The sequence below is a fragment of the Phacochoerus africanus genome, chromosome 13, assembly GCF_016906955.1.
Source record: "Phacochoerus africanus isolate WHEZ1 chromosome 13, ROS_Pafr_v1, whole genome shotgun sequence".
NCBI lineage: Eukaryota > Metazoa > Chordata > Mammalia > Artiodactyla > Suidae > Phacochoerus > Phacochoerus africanus.
The window spans coordinates 67,076,563-67,093,884 of NC_062556.1; the positions used below are offsets into that span (position 1 = coordinate 67,076,563).

General features: G+C 52.6%; 1 protein-coding gene across 3 annotated transcripts in view; it reads right to left on the minus strand.

The window, feature by feature from the left end:
- The window catches only part of STK24 (serine/threonine kinase 24), a 106,212-nt gene that overhangs the window by 8,150 nt on the left and 80,740 nt on the right, over positions 1 to 17,322 (minus strand). For 2 of the 3 annotated variants that reach the window (XM_047756234.1, XM_047756235.1), the window contains exons 3-8: positions 17,013 to 17,069; positions 10,954 to 11,062; positions 10,538 to 10,695; positions 4,302 to 4,487; positions 2,313 to 2,458; positions 498 to 627 (exon numbers count right to left, since the gene is read on the minus strand). In XM_047756234.1, coding sequence (XP_047612190.1) covers positions 498 to 627; positions 2,313 to 2,458; positions 4,302 to 4,487; positions 10,538 to 10,695; positions 10,954 to 11,062; positions 17,013 to 17,069 — 786 coding nt within the window. The remainder of the gene's footprint in view (positions 1 to 497; positions 628 to 2,312; positions 2,459 to 4,301; positions 4,488 to 10,537; positions 10,696 to 10,953; positions 11,063 to 17,012; positions 17,070 to 17,322) is intronic. The other variant, XM_047756236.1, reaches the window with a different exon arrangement.

The following is a 17,322-nucleotide window of genomic DNA, read 5'->3' on the forward strand; positions in this document are numbered from 1 at the left end:
ATCCTAAAAACGCAGCTTTTCATAAACTTAAATAGGTACAGAACTAGTTCATTAAAATTATGGTTTCGAGAAGTACCAAAAGCTATATATTCATGTGATGCCTTAAGCAAAAGTCAATCCCACAATTACGGTACCTTCTGAGCAACCAACATGTAAAACACAGTCCCGCAAGGAGCCAGAAAGTGTCTGCGAACAGGAAACCCGCCTCCCCCACTCCCTCTGCAGGTTGAGCGTCAGGAAATGCTGACGTGACAGCCGGGCTACGAGAGCAGAAACAGCAGCACCGCAGAACAGACCAGAGTCCATGCTCTCGGGTCTGATGCGCTGGGGAGTCAGACACAACATAATCTCTTGATCTGTCAATTCCCTGGCAGCAAAATTCCGCAACAGGCCACCGTGAGGGACCACAAGCCCATGAAAACAGCGGGCTTTACACAAGCGACTCCAAAACCCTGCTGACTGCTGACAAGCGTCAGTCACAAGTACCGTAAACGTACCTTATTTCTTTCTAAATCCGACGGCTGAAGAGCTCCATTCTCAAGACTCTTCGGATCTTTCTCCCGGATTGTGAAGATCCAGTCCCCAGAGTCACTGCCTCCGGATGCCTGGCCATCTGTGTCCGTTTCCCTGAACACAGAAATCCCAGTGAGTCCCCTGGACAACGGACGGGGACGAGGACGGGGACTTCCACCCAAGGCCACCCAGCCACCGGGCGTGCCTGTCTCCACCCTACACTGCAAACCTGCTTCCAGCCTCTCCACGCCCCTTCAGCCCCGCCAGCCCCTCCTGGGCCTCCTGCTTCACAGAGGACAGGCCACCTCCAAGTGCGGCTGCCGTCCCTTCCCGCAACAGGCCTCCCGCCCCTTCTCCAGAACCGCCCCCTCTGCTCCGGCTGCCCCTCCTGGACTTGAACCCCTCCCCTTGGGCTCCTTCCCAGCAGCACATCCACTCACACCCAGTGCACCTGCCTGCCCGCAGCCACAGGGCCTGCAGGCCTCGCCTCCGTTTCTCACCTGCCACTCACTCCAAAACCACCCCACCCCCACAACCGCCACAGCCAAGGCCTCCACCAGGCAAGGAACCACTGGTCAGTCCTCGTCCAGCTTGAACGCTCAGCAGCGAGGACCCCCTGCTCACCCCCTCCAGAGTCTCCAGACTCCTGGACCAGCACTGCACCCAGATCCGCCCGTCCAGTCCCACGGCCACCCTTCATGCTAGTGTTTCCCCCGGAGCTGGTCCCAGGCCCCTGGCCCTTCTCACCCGGCAGACATGCTCTCAGGCGTCCAGAGACCACCCACAGAGCCGTGACCCTAAGGTGGGCCACGTGCTGGGGCAGCTGGCCTCAACACCAGACCTTGCTGCTGCCTGAAACCGGACACATCCTCTTGGATGTCCAAACGTGTCCCCACTCAGCTTCCGGTACCCTGGCTCCCCCGGACCAGCCTCTTCTCCAGTGTTATCACGTCAGGGCACCCGCGACGGAAGCCGGGATGGCCTCCAGCTCCTTTACCGAGAGCCACGGTAAGGCCTGGACGCCTTGTCCCCATCCGTCCCCCTCGCCACCACCCCCAGCACTCAATGTCCTGACCTCAACGACAGTGGCCCAGCCAGTGGCTCTCACTGCTGACTTCACGATGGAATTGCCTGCGACCTTGAACAACACTCTAGGTCTCACCCCATGGGCCTGGCACGTGGACCTGGGCCATGCGTCCACCTGCACTTCTGGCCGAGGGGTGAAGGGGCACAGGCAAGGTGCCAAGGATGAGCCCCTCTTGACGCCGCTCTCATGCTGCCTCTTTTCTCACGTCAGAGCAGCCGGCCCAGCACCCCAACCCTGCAGGCTGACCTAAGGCGCCTTTCAGATCAGGAATTTCCTAGCGGAGGAGGCCAGTGTAGAGCCATTCCTGGTACAGGGCCTTTACACTGTCAGGCATACACCACGCACAACCCAGAATCACACAAACACTCATCTCTGTCTTTTTAAAACATAAAGCAATTCCATCTGATCAGTATTTTAAGAGCTGGAGGGATAAAGGAATAAGAAACCAGGTCGAGTTCATTACACACAGCTCTGTCACAGATTTTACTCAGAGAAACCCCACTGGCCACAAAAAGAGGCTCAAAAACACCCAAATACAGCCCCATCCTGACACGAGACGCACCATCAGCCAGGACCGTCTTCTAAAAAGACAGAAGGAAGAGAAAGAAACCCGAACCCACCCCAAACCAGACAGGAGGCCCGAGAGGCCGGGGCAGGTGTGGCCTGGCTCGGGGACACGGTGACACCCTGGGCTCAAGCCGAGCGGACTCACGTGTCGGAGTCTTCGGAGCTGGAGTCTTCGTGGCTCTGCTCGGCCTTCCACCTCTTGTACCTGTCGATGAGCTCGGTCAAGTAGGATGTCTTCTTTGCGTTGCGGATAATGAACTTGTGCTTCAGTAGCTCCTTAGCGGTAGGTCTCTGGAAAACCCAGCACCGGGCGAGACAAGAACATCATGAGATCACGTTCTCTACATTCAGCTCGATTCGACCCTAAAAAGTGGCCGACGACCATGCTTCTGTGCAAAGACAGACCTACATCTGCGTTTTGTCCTTGAATTCTAAGACTGCAAGAACGTGGCCTGGCACCTGCGGGCAGGATCCGGTGCCGGCATGGGGTGGGTGAGGCCTCTGGTGGCTCAGCCGGGAGGTAACCTTCCAGCGACAGCAAGAGAACGTGCTCTAGGCAAATGCCTCTTTCGGGGGAAGAGGGCGCTTCCGCAGAAAACGTCACAGAGCGTTTCAGAGCTCGTTCAATCATCAACACCAATGCTGGCAAGAGGGAAACGTGTTCCCTGTCACCCTGTCAACTTTGGACTTGAGTCTCTGACTCCACCCCCCAAAATAGTAAGATAAATGCTCATTTCACTTCATCCAGAAGAAAGGAGCCAGGAGATGCCCTTTTCCTGGATGCTGACAGAGTGGCCAGGTCCTCAGCTCTCCTAATTTAAACGCCGGCGTCCCCGGGTGCCTCTCCCCATGTGATCGGGGCGAGGAGTCCCGGGCCCTGGGCTCAGCACGGCCACAGCCACACAGATGCTCAGCCGACGGCCTTGTCCTGAGGATGACAAACCCACCTCAGGGTGTATGTGGCCCCAGAAAACCAGGCAGACAGCAGGGACACACACACCACCCAGGTTAGACCGCGGCCCCACCTGCTCTGAGTTACAAAGGGCCAGGCACGCGCCTCCAGCTCAAGCTGGAAAAAACCCGGCCCCTTTGGGCATTTCTCATTCCCTGACCGAGTGAGTGTGAAACTCCAAGACTCCCATGTGCCCCTGTGCCCAGCCTCTCAGTGCCTCTGGGACCAAGGTGGGGGTGGCGACGTGGGTCCCGGGCAGGCAAGCCGATGCCAGGGATGGATTGGTGATGAGAAGACAAACTCCTCTGAGGCTGGGACAAGGTCCACAGCCTCACAAACACAAAGAACAGTCCCCATGCGGCCCGACTGAGAGGTGGATTCTGCCTCCCCCGGAGGTTCCGAGACACGGCTGTATCCCCACTTAATTCTGTGACCAAAACTGCCATCCCACTCGCAAACCATGGTGCTCTGGTGAAACCAACCACCTCTTTTTGGATGGGGGAGGGGAGAAATTTCAGCCCGACCTGCAGTAACCCTGCTGGCAAGTTCAGAAACAAAACAAGAGCATGCGGTGTTACACGTGACCCTAAAACACAAATAACTTTCAAAGAAACGTCCTATCGCAGAGAGAACAGTGGGCTGAAGGCACGCAGTCGTCACGGCCACCAGCCCTGCCGGAGGCGAGAGCAACACCGGAGGCAGGACGGGGCGAGAGGCATAGTGGGCTCGTTTCTGGGCCCCCCTCTTCTCCCTCCTCACGCGGGCCAAGAAGAAACTCAAAACACTCGCTTGAAAGACATACGTAGCCATTACTTTTGAGGCCAGACTTTGCAGTTGCTGAAAGAGCTAACAATAGCCCGGCCTTGCAGGCCAAGGGTTCAAAACGCGGGCGTCCACGCGCACAGCGAGGGGAGCAGGCAGCAAGGGGAGCAGGCTTCGGGCTCCGTGAGGAAGGAGGCACTAGAACATCCGAAAGACACTACGTCCCCTTCTAATTCTTAAGAGAGAAAGTAATAAAAATGGATTTGCCATTCAAAGAAACCAATCATCGCCGTTTCGAAAAAGAAACAGCGGTGAGACGAGGGAGAGAACTGCTGACCGCGACTGGAGCAAGGTCAGCGCGACGCATCTGGACGCCGCAGGCGCCCCGGGAGGCGGCTGCCCTGGCCGGGGGACACTCACGAAGCTGGGCTCCTTGTTGAGACAGGCCTCCACAAACTCCTTGAGGGGCTTGCTGTAGGTGCCCTCCAGCGTCGGGGGGTTGTTCTTCGGGATGAGGAACAAAACCTTCATGGGGTGCAGCTCCGAGTGCGGCGGCTCCCCCTTGGCCAGCTCGATGGCCGTTATGCCCAGGGACCAGATGTCCGCCTGCAACGACACGGCGCTGTTAGCGACACGGAGCAGGACAGCGTCCCCAGGGGAGAAAACCTCAACGTGCTTCTCGACAAAGACACTTGTTTTTAACTGAAAACTGTAAGGATGAGCCCTTGGTATAACTTTGAAATAGGCGACACACAGGAGAAAATTTCACACACAGCAATCGCCGTCCACAAGGAAGACGGCCTTGACCGTGACTGATGCCTCCTCCTTCCTGGGCTGACGGAGGTGGGCGGCATTCCGCGCTCACTCAAGTTCCCAAGTCAAGGGCACAGGTAACCAGAGGTGGGCAGAGAGGGCGTGTCGGGGGCCAGAGGCACGTCTGCAGGCCATCCCATCAAGCCATACGCAGAACCCAGCACGGCTCAGAGGCGGGAGCAGGCACCCGGCTCTCTGAGGTTAAGGCCAGCTCTACAGCCAGTCCTGTGACACGAGCGCCTCTCCCGGGTGCCAGCTCGCTCCTCTGTGAACTGGCAGCTGTGCGGGACGTCCCACAGCGCCCGGGATGCGGAGCAAACGTGCACACGTGCTTGGGGACGGAGACTAAGACATAGGCGCCCAGAGGCCCATCAGGCCATCTGATCACCGACAACCCACCACACAGGCTTTGTCTCTGTCATTATGTTTTAAAGTAAATCAGAGATGCTATGACATCGTTGCCTGGAGTACTTCAGTTTGCCAATGTAACAGCTTTTTACTGCATACCAACACCTCAAGTTTGTGTTGCTGTTGTTGTTTTAAGGGCCTCACCCGTGGCATATGGAGGCTCCCAGGCTAGGGGTCCAATCGGAGCTGTAGCCACCGGCCTACGCCACAGTCACAGCAACGCGGGATCCGAGCCGCGTCTGCGACCTACACCACAGCTCACAGCAACGCCGGACCCTTAACCCAGGGATCGAACCTGTGTCCTCATGGATGCTAGTCAGACTCAGTGAGCTACCACAGGAACTTCCAACACCTAAAGTTCATATTAATCCCTCAAGACCATGTACTAATTAAATTTTCAACTGTTCAAAACAACTCTTGCCCTGGTTGGTTTGTCTGAATCAGGATCTAAACAAGGTCCAGATGTTACAATTGGCTGTTAGGCGGCCTAAGGCTCTTCTCATCTAAATGGACCACACCCGGTTTGCCCAGTGGCACTGACCTAATGGAGGAACGGACCCCAAGTTCTGGATTCATCTGGATCCTTCCTGCTGTCTGCCACACACTCTCCTAGAGCCTCACGTCCTGGCCAATGACAGGTCAGTTACACCCAGAGGCTTGGCCAGGGTCACTGCAGGCAGGAACAAGGGCATCAGGGGGGTAGCCGGTGCCGAGCAGAGCAGCCGGCCCCCTCCTGCCCGGCCTGCGCTGTGACCACACTGGCTCCAGGTGGGGGAGGAAGGGACGCCAACCGTGTGATGGGAACGAAACGAGCAGGCTGCCTGGAGGAGCTCTGCTCGACGGGATTTCTCTGCAGCCGACACCACCCCAGCAAAGACGACAGGCGCTGCAAAGAAAACAGGAGCCCCCACGCCCAGGCAGGTCCAGAACGGGATGGGGGCACCAGCTCCTGCACTCAGCCCACCAACCTGCTCCTGTCACCACGCTGCAAACAGCCCAACTCCAGACAAGGAGGTCAGAACCTCACATCCGCTCCGCCACCAGGAAACACAAAGGCGGAAGTACCGGCCAGGTCACCGCAGTGGCACCAGACTTCTACCTGTCATGACCTGGAGAGGACTCACCTGCCTGTTCCCACCACCCCGGGACCTGGCCATGACCTCCCCACGGGCAGTCGGTGGGGATAATGGACAGCAAGCCTGGTCCTAAACTCGCTGTGCCCAATTGTACTGGAGGAAGCATCTAGAGAACGGGACTCAGGAGCAATGCCACTTCCCTTCCCTCTGCAACCTGGACCTGGCTTCACTTCACAGGTGTAGTACTTGAAAAATCTGCAGAAACTCAATGTGTTTCAAGGTCCGCCCCTGGGGGAGGAGGGAGCTGGGCGCCAGAGCACCCATTCCCACGGCGGCGGCGGCAGGAGGACCCGAAGAAGGGTACAGGTTCCCGGAGGAAGGGTGAGCTGCCAGAACGGAGGCAAGAGGTACATGCTGCCTGTAAGGTTCAAAAGCAACCCCAAGAACAATGATCCCGCCACCACGGCATTAACTTCCTCAAGTATCAAGAACTCAAAAACGACGTCAGGAGAGGCGCCTCAGTGCGTGTGCATTTGTCTATCACTGCATCCAAACAACACAGGACCGGCTTCAGAGCAGGTTTTAAAATAAGTTATGCGGGGAAGGGCAGTCATTTCCCAAAGCAATTAAAGTCAGTGTGTAAAAAGAGACCTGCTTTCCCACCATTTGGGAAAGACGTGAAATTAGCTCTTAAGAGAAAACGGTGGTTTTGGATAATGAGCCTAAGTCAATTTATAAAGGCAGGTGCTCTGAACCTCAGATATCTTCCCCTATGTGAGACAGTTCTAGGCAGCATTCTCCCAAGTGACAACTCGGGGGTGAGGGGTGGGGTGGGGTACTTTTGACACATAACCACTCTCTAAATCCTGTGATACCGTGTTGGAAACGTTGGCTGGCTACAAATCCGTGGACAATATACAATGTACATGGCATAGAAGAGATATGTGTAGAAAACATTCCAGAAAGTACCACAAGAGGAAGAAAACCATGGAGAATTCCAGATCACAGTTAAAACTTGTCAAAACATAGCTCAAAATGGATTTAAATGAAACTGCTGACTTAATTAAATGCAATATTTGGAACATATTAATAAAAAGCATTAGAGGCAGAAAAACCATTTGAGAGCACTCTGTTGCAACATACCATCACCTGTGCTAGGACAAAGCCTGTCGTGCTAGGACAAGGCCTGTGGCTGGTTTCCCAACTGGACGCTTTTCCACTCACACCCCACCCTGTGCCCAGGGCTCATTACTCCCAGCCAGGAGGTGGAGAATTCCTGGTCTTGAAGAGGGGACCAGGGGAGGTCAGCTGGCATTGGAACAGAGGGCCAGTCACATGCCAGTGGACAGGCAAACTGTGCCAATTCCAACAACTGATGGGCTTACCCCACCACATTTCCACTCATCTTTATTTTTTTCCATCAACACATCGCCTGTTTCCATTTTTCCCCACGCGCAGATAGCAAACACTCATTTCAGACATGACACCAAAATAACTCCGCGTGTGCTTGGGGCTAGGGCTCCAGATATCTTTCTTTTCATCTCACTTTTCCCAGTACTTTTCAGATTCAAGACTACATACTACTTGGCAAACAAAAGAAGAGAAAAGTTAGAGTTACAGTAACTGCCACGGGCCCCTGAGGCCCCACAGGAGCCCTCCTCCTCCTCAATCAGCATCCCCAACACAAATGCCTCTCCTCGCCCATAGGGAACCTGGGGGGTGCCCCCCAGCCCCATGCTGCAATCACTCAGCATGGCGCTGGGAGGAGTGGCTGGGTACAGACAGAGGGACCATGTCCTCACCCACGTCCAAGCCCCTGGCTAACATAGCATCCCGATGCCCTTACAGAGAGAGGCAGCAAGGACGGCAGTCTTCAGACTGGCCCGGTCCCTCCCTGAGCCTCAGCTTCCCGGGGGCGGGAAGCGCTCTCACCTGGGGCACCGTCTGCATAGTCTGGGGACTTCTGGAGCCAAGCCAGGTCACCTTAAAGATAGTAAGGATGATGAAGGTGCCCAAGGCAGGTGGCCAGCACAACTTAGAGACACTGTGTCAGATCAGGAACAGAGATGGCCGTGTACATGCAAACACGCTCAGAACCAAGCAGCCTGGACAGGTGACAAGGGGCCCACGGTTCCAGAGGCGACTGTGTTACAGGGTCCAGCCAATCACTGAGACCAAGGCCTACATCCCCTTAGTTCAGGGAGAGGAACATGCCAGCCTCGGCCCAGCCCACCTTCCTGGGGCTGCAACTGAGCGGAGCACACGGCCTCCCCAGGGGCCCAGGGCTCAAGCTCTTGACCTGTAACGCACAGACTGGGGGGAACCGTCCAGAGGCGCGCGCAGGAAAGAACACGGGGGACGGGAGAGAAGCTGAGCAGGTGTGTGAGTCAGGAGACGGGCAGCGCCCACCCTCCACCAGCCAGTGCGCACGACGAGAGCTGCTAGGCTGGGGGCACGGCAGCCCTCAGGCCCGGCCGCTGACGAACCTCCAGACTCAGCCTTCTCCATGCTTCCCACACCTCCTGTGTCAACAAACCTGGGAAGCGAATTTCGCAGTTTCCCAGGTGAGCTCCAGCTGAGAGCTGCTGTGTCTGACCCACGCCAGTGAATTACTAGCTTTTGCCATGAGCCAGAGTTCAAGGTAATGGACTTGAGGGTGAACAAGCAACATGATGCGTTTCCTCAAGCTCCCCACCCGAGCTGCACCCTGCCCCGTTTGAGACGCGTCTTGCAATCGACCTAAAAGGAAGGCCGCACCGTTACCCACCACACGAGAGCACTGTGGTCCTGACCACAGCGGGGGAAGGTGCAGAGGAAGCTCTGCTGCTCAGAGGCCGCCTTGGGCGGACACCCAGAGAGGCCCCGGCGACCGTTCCTGAGCAAGGGATGAGTATCGCTGAAAACCTAGCATCTGAGTGCTGCGCTGCAGCGGCGGTGGCGGATCAGCTAAGTGACCAGAATGGAGGAGCAGCCTCAGTGCAGCTGCCATCAGATGAGGGACGACTCCTGGGGTCCCGTCACAGCCCAGCCAAAATCCAGACACCGGAACTCAGATAAATGGGCCTTGGCTTAAAACAAACAGAGTGGACCAAACACATGAGCCCCTGTCATATCCTAAAATGACACAACCCCAGGGAAGGAGGGGCCCGTGGCTGCCACAATTGGAAGTAGCTACGGGGAGATCCACCCCACGGGGCAAGGCAGGCCCAGGCCAGACACGCTGCTGTCTCCACACCTCAACATGAGGGGGCCAAGCCACCAGCGCCATCAGCTCACATGCTGACCTCGGGTGCCCAGGAAAACCTACCTGTGCTTTGCATGCTACATTTAACAAGGTGGGAACCTGCCAGGTACGGAGGAGATTTCCTCTTCGAGAACAGAAATGATGCTCGGCTGTCAGCAAACCAAGTCAGAGGTTTGCTTACAAGTCCTGGTTTGGAGAAGCCTGTTCTCTGGGGCCCGTGGGGATCCTCCCGCCGTCCCACGCTGAGAACGGCCTGCGGGAGGCGGGTTCCTGGGCTTTTCAAGTTTATACCAAAAAGTTTAAGAATGCTGACAGGCAACGGGGGCAAGAACACAGGGGAAATGGGAGCGTACAACACACGACAGGAGGAAGAGGCTGGGAAAAGAATCACGGTTTGGCCTCAAGTCGGCACAGAGCCTCTGAGAATGACGATCCCAACTGGGCACTACACTGGCCGACAGGAAGGGTCTGCCTGGTGTTCTGTGGACGCCGCCTCTCCCGAGGGACCCTGTCTGTGCCTGGCCAGGGTCCTGCTGAGGCCCTCCCTGCCCCATCCCCTCCTCCTGGCCTCCCGGCGCCCCCACGTGCCTCTGCTGGACAACCCCACCGGCCGGGCCACCCCGTCCCCCCGGCCTCCACCCGCTGCTCCTCCGTGTCCCTCCTTCAGACACTGGAACGGGGGGCTGGGTGCATAAAGGGGTGCCGGAGACGGCAGCAGACAGAAGAACCCTGTTTCTAACCGTAGCCCACGAACTGCCCTCGTGACCTAAGACAAGGCCCTGGCTTCCCCCACCAGGACAAGCCCTGAAGTTCAAGTCCAGAGGACCACTCCCAGACCCAGCCAGCTGAGGCTCCTGACCGCACATTTCTTTAACAGCCACACCCGCGGCCTATGGGAGTTCCCGGGTTAGGGGTCGAATCAGAGCTGCAACTGCCGGCCTACACCACAGCCATAGCAACACGGGATCCGAGCCGCATCTGCGATCTACACCACAGCTTGCAGCAATGCCGGATGCTTAACCCACCGAGTTGAGGCCAGGAAGCAAACCTGCATTCTCACAGACACTATGTCGGGTTCTTAACCCACTGAGGCACAAGGGAACTCTCGTCCTCACCTTTGAGTCGTAGGCTGACTGCTTGATGACTTCGGGCGCCATCCAGAAAGGGGTGCCCACGAAGGTGTTTCTCTTTATCTGGGTGTCGGTCAGCTGGCCTGCCACGCCAAAGTCGGCCAGCTTCACCTCCCCGTGTTCAGACAGCAGGACATTGGCAGCTGCAAAAACAAAGCCAAAGACGCCCCCTGACATCATGTGCCGGAAGTTCCATCTCCAGCACGGGGGGAGCGTGTGCACAGCGACACCACTGCTCGACAAGAACTGCTTTCAGTTAGACCCCCGCGGGGCGCCCCCTCCCCTCGCAATCGCAGAACGCCCTCAGGACGACAACCCTTGAGAGAGCAGCGCAGGTAAGACGACCACTCCCACCCACCTTCGGCATTTCAAAGGGATACAAACAAGCTGTGTTCTTTTACCTTTAATGTCTCTGTGGATTTTCTTCTCTGAATGCAAATAATCAAGTCCTTTCAGTATTTCTCTTAGTATGGTAGCAATCTGAGTTTCATCTAAAGGGCCAGGTTCTAACTGACAAGAAAAAAAAGGATTCAGGTTACTTAAATGATTAGAAGAAAAGTCTGAGAGAATAGAACAAAGTCAATGTTAAATGGATAACAATAATCAAAACCTGAAAGCTCCTGCACTCCAAAACATTTTGCCCAAACACTTAAAATCTATTTAAAAGGCCCTAAAAAAAATTCCCCAGAGAACCAGAGAAAATGACTTTGATGAAAGCAGCAAAGCCGACTGAGTGTCCAAGCTGGGCTGGTAAGACAGGCCGTGGTCAGCCCGCCGTGTCTGTGAGCAGAGCTGGGCCGGGTTGGGGGGGCGCTACCCCGGAGAGCAGAAGCAGGGCCCCTTGCAGCACCTGCCGGGGAGGGCACAGGGCAGCCAGGCTCCGCCCTAGCGTGGTAACTAACGGGTGGTTAAATGGAGAAAGCCCAGGAGCTGTTTTCTGAGGCTACCCAGCACCAGAAATTTTTAAATCTGAATTTTTTTTTTTTTTTTTTTTGTGCTTTTTAAGACTGCACCCACGGCATATGGAGGTTCCCAGGCTAGGGGTCTAATCAGAGCTATTGGCACCAGCCTACGCCAGAGCCACAGCAACTTGGGATCCAAGCCAGGTCTGCGACCTAACACCACAGCTCACGGCAACGCCGGATCCCTTAACCCACTAAGCAAGGCCAGGGATCGAACCTACAACGTCATGGTTCCTAGTTGGATTCCTTTTGGTTGATGGAAAGTTCTAGACCTAGATGGGAGTGATGAATGCACACCGTGAATACACTAAAGGTCATGCAGGGTAAGTTTTGTGTGTATTTTACCACAGTTTCTTAAAATGAGAATTTCATGGGGTTTTTTTTTTTTTTTTTTTTTTGAAAGTGCCCCGAATGGTCCAGGTAAGAGTGTCGATTCAGGAGGAAGAGTTTCTGAGACACGTTAGCTTCTGGCTCTCTCATCCTAGAACACAGGTGTTAGTTTTCAAGAACCAGATTTTTTTTTTCATTATAGTTGGTTTGCAGTGTTTTGTCAATTTTCTACTGTACAGCAAGGTGACCCAGTTACACATACATGTACACATTCTATTTTCTCACATTATGCTCCATCATAAGTGACCAGACATAGGTCCCAGTGCTACACAGCAGGAGCTCATTGCTAATCCATTCCAAAGGCAAAAGTCTGCATCTGCTAACCCCAAGCACCCCAACCATCCCACTCCCCCCTCCCCCTCACAACCACAAGTCTATACTCCATGGTTTTCTTTTCTGTGGAAAGGTTCATTTGTGCTGTATATTAGATTCCAGATATAAGTGATACAATGTGGTATTTGTCTTTCTCTGCCTTACTTCACTCAGGATGAGAGTCTCTAGTTCCATCCGTGTTGCTGCAAATGCCATTATGTTGTTCTTTTTTATGGCTGAGTAGTATTCCATTGTGTATATATTATACCACATCTTCCTAATCTAGTCATCTGTGGATGGACATTTGGGTTGTTTCTATATCTTGGCTATTGCGAATAGAGCTGCAGTGAACATGAGGGTGCAGGTGTCTTTTTCAAAGAAAGTTTTGTCCGGATATATGCCCAAGAGTGGGATTGCTGGGTCATGTGGTAGTTCTATGCATAGATTTCTAAGGTACCTCCATACTGTTCTCCATCGTGGTTGTACCAGTTTACATTCCCACTGACAGTGGAGGAGGGTTCCCTTTTCTCCACTCCCCCTCCAGCATTTGTTATTTGTGGACTTATTAATGATGGCCATTCTGACTGGTGTGAGCTGGTATCTCATGATAGTTTTGATTTACATTGCTCTAATACTCAGTGACGTTGAGCATTTTTTCATGTGCTTGCTGGCCATCTGTATATCTTCCTTGGAGAAATGTCTATTCAGGTCTTTTGCCCATTTTTCAGTTGGGTCAACTTTTTTGCTGTTGACTTGTATAATTTGTTTGTATGTTTTAGAGCTTAAGCCCTTGTCAGTTGCCATCATTTGAAACTATTTTCTCCCATTCTGAAAGTTGTTTTTTTTTTTGTTTTCTTTTTGGTTTCCTTTGCTGTGCAAAAGCTTGTCAGTTTGATTAAGTCCCACTGGTTTATTTTTGCTTTTATTTCTATTGCTTTGGGAGACTGACCTGAGAAAACATTTGTAAGGTTGATGTCAGAGAATGTTTTGCCTATGTTCTCTTCCAGGAGTTTGATGGTGTCTCATCTTATATTTTAAGTCTTCAAGCCATTTTGAGTTTATTTTTGAGCATGGTGTGAGGGTGCGTTCTAGTTTCATTGGTATGCATGCAGCTGTCCAGGTTTCCCAGCAAGATTTGCTGAAAAGACTGTCTTTTTCCCATTTTATGTGCTTGCCTCCTTTGTCGAAGATTAATTGACCCAGGTGTCTGGGTTTATTTCTGGGTTCTCTTTCTGTTCCATGGGTCTGTGTGTCTGTTACGGTACCAATACCACACTGTCTTGATGACTGTGGCTTTGTAATATTGCAAGGCATGCTTTTTAAATACTAACCTATATTGTGTCTCCATTCTTCCCATGTCTTCCTGTTCCAAACAGCAGGTAAAGGTATCAATTACATGGATACCTTTTTGAAGTCAAAAAGGATGTGGCACCAGGAAGGGGGTGGGGGTGTGGGTGCCTCCAGGGGACACAGGCCTATCTCTGGCCAGCCGCCGAGAGCACACACACAGGACAGCAGCGCAGGCGTCCGCCCTCGGGACGGCGTCTCGGCCATCCAGGAGGAGTGATCCGGGACAGTCCTACACCTGACCTGGTCCCTGCAGCCGGCCGCCACCACCCTGTGGCCACGTCACTCCCTCTCCAGGGCCAGGTCTGAGTGTTCAGCGGGGAGGGGGAGTGAGCTCTGCAGTTCTCTGCGGTGCTGCCACCTCACGAGGCTCCGTGGTTGCGGCATGGGAGAGGGCCCTGCCACCCAGGCCATCCCCACCTCCATCTAAAACGACCACCATTTCCCCCAAATCTCACCTGGCAATTCTGCCTCTGCCCCACACCCCGACCCGAGCCTGCCTCACGTGCATCCTCAATTCCAGAATGTAAAGAAAGCCTAAAACTGTAACTATCAGACATTGCCCAAAAGGTAGCCTCGAGGGAAGGAGGTGCCATCTTCCTGTCCTGACACCAGGCTAAGGTGTCATCACGGATCAAGCAGGGAATTAAACGAATATCTCTCAGCCTAAGTAAAAAGGCAGGATCACTACGATGCAGCGTGAAGACGTCAAAACTGCACCCAGTGTTACAGCCACCTGAGCGCGTGACGAGAAAAGAAGAATCTAGAGAATAAAGTGAGGAAAGAGCCTGGTGCTCTCCCCCCTCCCCATGTGAACCAAACTCTGTCACCTTTCCCCGCACACACTGTCACCTTTCCCCGCACGGGGCTCCCGAGCAGCACGCACCTCTCAACAGAGAGAGACAGCAAATAAAAGCAAAGTAGAATTTTTCAAAAAAATTCCCCAGGTCCACATATTCAGCTACCTGGTAACAAAGGGTTGATACTCTGATTTTTAAAACCTTCTCTTTTTTTCACCCCCCTTTTGGCCGAGTCTGCCTCATGCTGAAGTTCCTGGGCCAGGGATCAAACCCGCACCATACCAGTGACCCAAGTCACAGTGATGACAATGCTGGATCCTTAACTCACGGAGCCACCAGGGAACTCCTAAAATCTTTCATAAATATGTAATGGACCCACTCTAAATAATCCTAATAGTCTTTAACATTCAAAAAACAGTTCTCACGTCCCATGGTTGGCGTCTGCGGGCAGGAGAACAGAAAGGCAGTAAGAGACGGAGGAAGACACGGGAAAGTCAGAGGCGGGCAGCGCACAGCACAGGCTTTGCGGCTGGTGACGACGAGGTCCAAGCCCAGCTCTAATTTGCCAGCGGGGACACCCAAGCCCCTGTTCCCACATCCTCGATTAAAACGAGATGAGTGAGGGACATTCAAAAACGGATGCCTGGTTCTTGTCCAGAGCCCCCGACGTGGAAGGTGGATGGCACTGCCCTCGGCTGGGACTCGGCGCGGGGCTGTTTCGCAAGCGGAGTTCCCTGCTCCCTTCCTGCCGCGACGCCGCCTGAAGCGCCGCAGACCTCAACCCTAAGTCCCCAAGGAAGGCACCAGTAAATACCTTACATGACTGTGGCATGAAGAATGAAGGAACTCGAGCATTTAGAGACCAGAAGTGCTGCTGTGAAGGACTCAATGCTGGCAAAGAATCCCCCAAATAACTCTGTATCTGCCACAAATGAAATCCACTTAAGATAAGAGTAAACCTAATTATACAAAATGAGGTAATTTTCTACATTTCTGTAGTATTTCCCAAAAGTAAAAAAAATGAAAACCTTTGTGTAGTGTGTGTATTTATGGAAAAGAAGCAAAGCAAGTCATACAACCTATCCAGCTGTTTTACCGTTTTCTCCGTTTTAATTGCTTATACCGTATTAATTCTTCTTGAAACTTCCTTTTGAATATTATTTTGACCAATTATTTTTGTGGTTTATAATATTGTGTGGTTTTTTTAAATTGGGCACATAAGACACATACAGTCTCAGAGGTTTTTCAATAAAAATACTCATTGTTATTGTTACTCTGAGAAAGGAAACTCTTTTTCATCAAAGGGTAATTTTTTTCTTAAGGAATACACTCTGTATAGCCTGTAACCACTAAAAAACACGGGCTTCTTCCTGTGAGAACAGCGCAAACTGCAGCCCGTCACCCCGACAAGCAAGCAGGACCCACCCTCTAACGCTAAAATGACAGACCAGGCCTGACCGGGCATCAGCGCCCACCCAAAAGCCCCGCTTTTACAGGACAGACAGGGAAAGGGTCTATTACTTGCATTTCACTGCAGCACTGCACGGGGATGCGACGGCAAGGGCTAGACAAAGTAAGAGATTTTTGGAAATTTGTTTTGCATATATTATATTTCAAAGACAACTTAAGCAGTGCTTATGATTTGCTGGTTTTTTGGTTTGTTTGTTTTTTAATTTTTTTATTATTTTTCTTTTTTTGCCTTTTAGGGCCACCCCTATGGCATATGGAAGTTCCCAGGCTAGGGGTCAAATCAGAGCTGTAGCCACCGGCCTACAACCACAGCCACAGCACTCTGGATCCAAGCCGCGTCTGCAACCTACACCATAGCTCATGGCAAAGCCGGATCCTTAACCCATTGAGTGAGGCCAGGGATCAAACCCGTGTCCTCACGGGTACTAGTCAGATTCCTTTCTGTTGCGCCACAGTGAGAACTCCATTTGCTGGTTCTTTCTGAGCATCTTGTCACAGGCCAACATGTACCCATGTTTTACCATGAGAACCAACTTTGAGGCCATTCTACCCCAAGCTTCTGACATGGGGGTGGGGGCAGGCTAAGCACTGGCGCTACAGTCATCCAGGCAAGGTGGGAGACACAGTCCTGGCGGAGGCCCGGCTCCACCATAAACATACAGGCCGGCCTCTGCATGCACATTCAGGAAACAGGTGTGAGGTCCTGCCTGGCCTGCCACTGCTCCCATGGGATGCTGTGCCCATCTCTTACCCCAAAATCAAACTTTAATTTTTAAAAGATCTAGTTAATTATAAATGAAAATGTTCCATGCATACTTTAGAAGCAAAGTTGCCACCTGAAACATGAAATAATGACAAGGGATCAGCTCCACAAAAGTTAAAACCAGGCTGAGAATATAAGAAGCTATTCTCAGGTCAGACAATGGCGGCCAACACCCTCCGTGGCTGCTTGGAATGGAGTCATCAGTTTCCCGTGAAATAGCAAAACTGCTTTCAGAAATAGACCTGTAATTTTCTGTCATACCGCAGAAGCGGAAATTCCTACCATAAGGTATAGTTTGGTCCTTCTTTCACGCAACTTAAGAGGAAACAAATGGATAAAAAGCAGAATAATCTTTACAACCAAGACTGACTGAGAGCGTTGCTGCTGCTGTAACCAACACGCAATGTGATACTTACTAGATCCAGAGCGGAGCCTCCACCAAGATACTCCATTATTATCCACAACTTCGTGTCCTACAAAAACGAAAAAGAGGGGAGTTATTATATTTTTGTTTTTTTAGGGCAGGCATAAAAAATTATTTTAAATAATCTAAAGGTATTTTTTCGCTGTTATTTTGTGTGTGTGTGTGTATATATATATATATATATATATATACATATATATATATTTTTTAAGGGCCACACCCAAGGCATATAAAGGTTCCCAGGATAGAGGTCCAGTAAGAACTGTAGCCTTGAGCCTACACCACAGCCATAGCAACTCAGG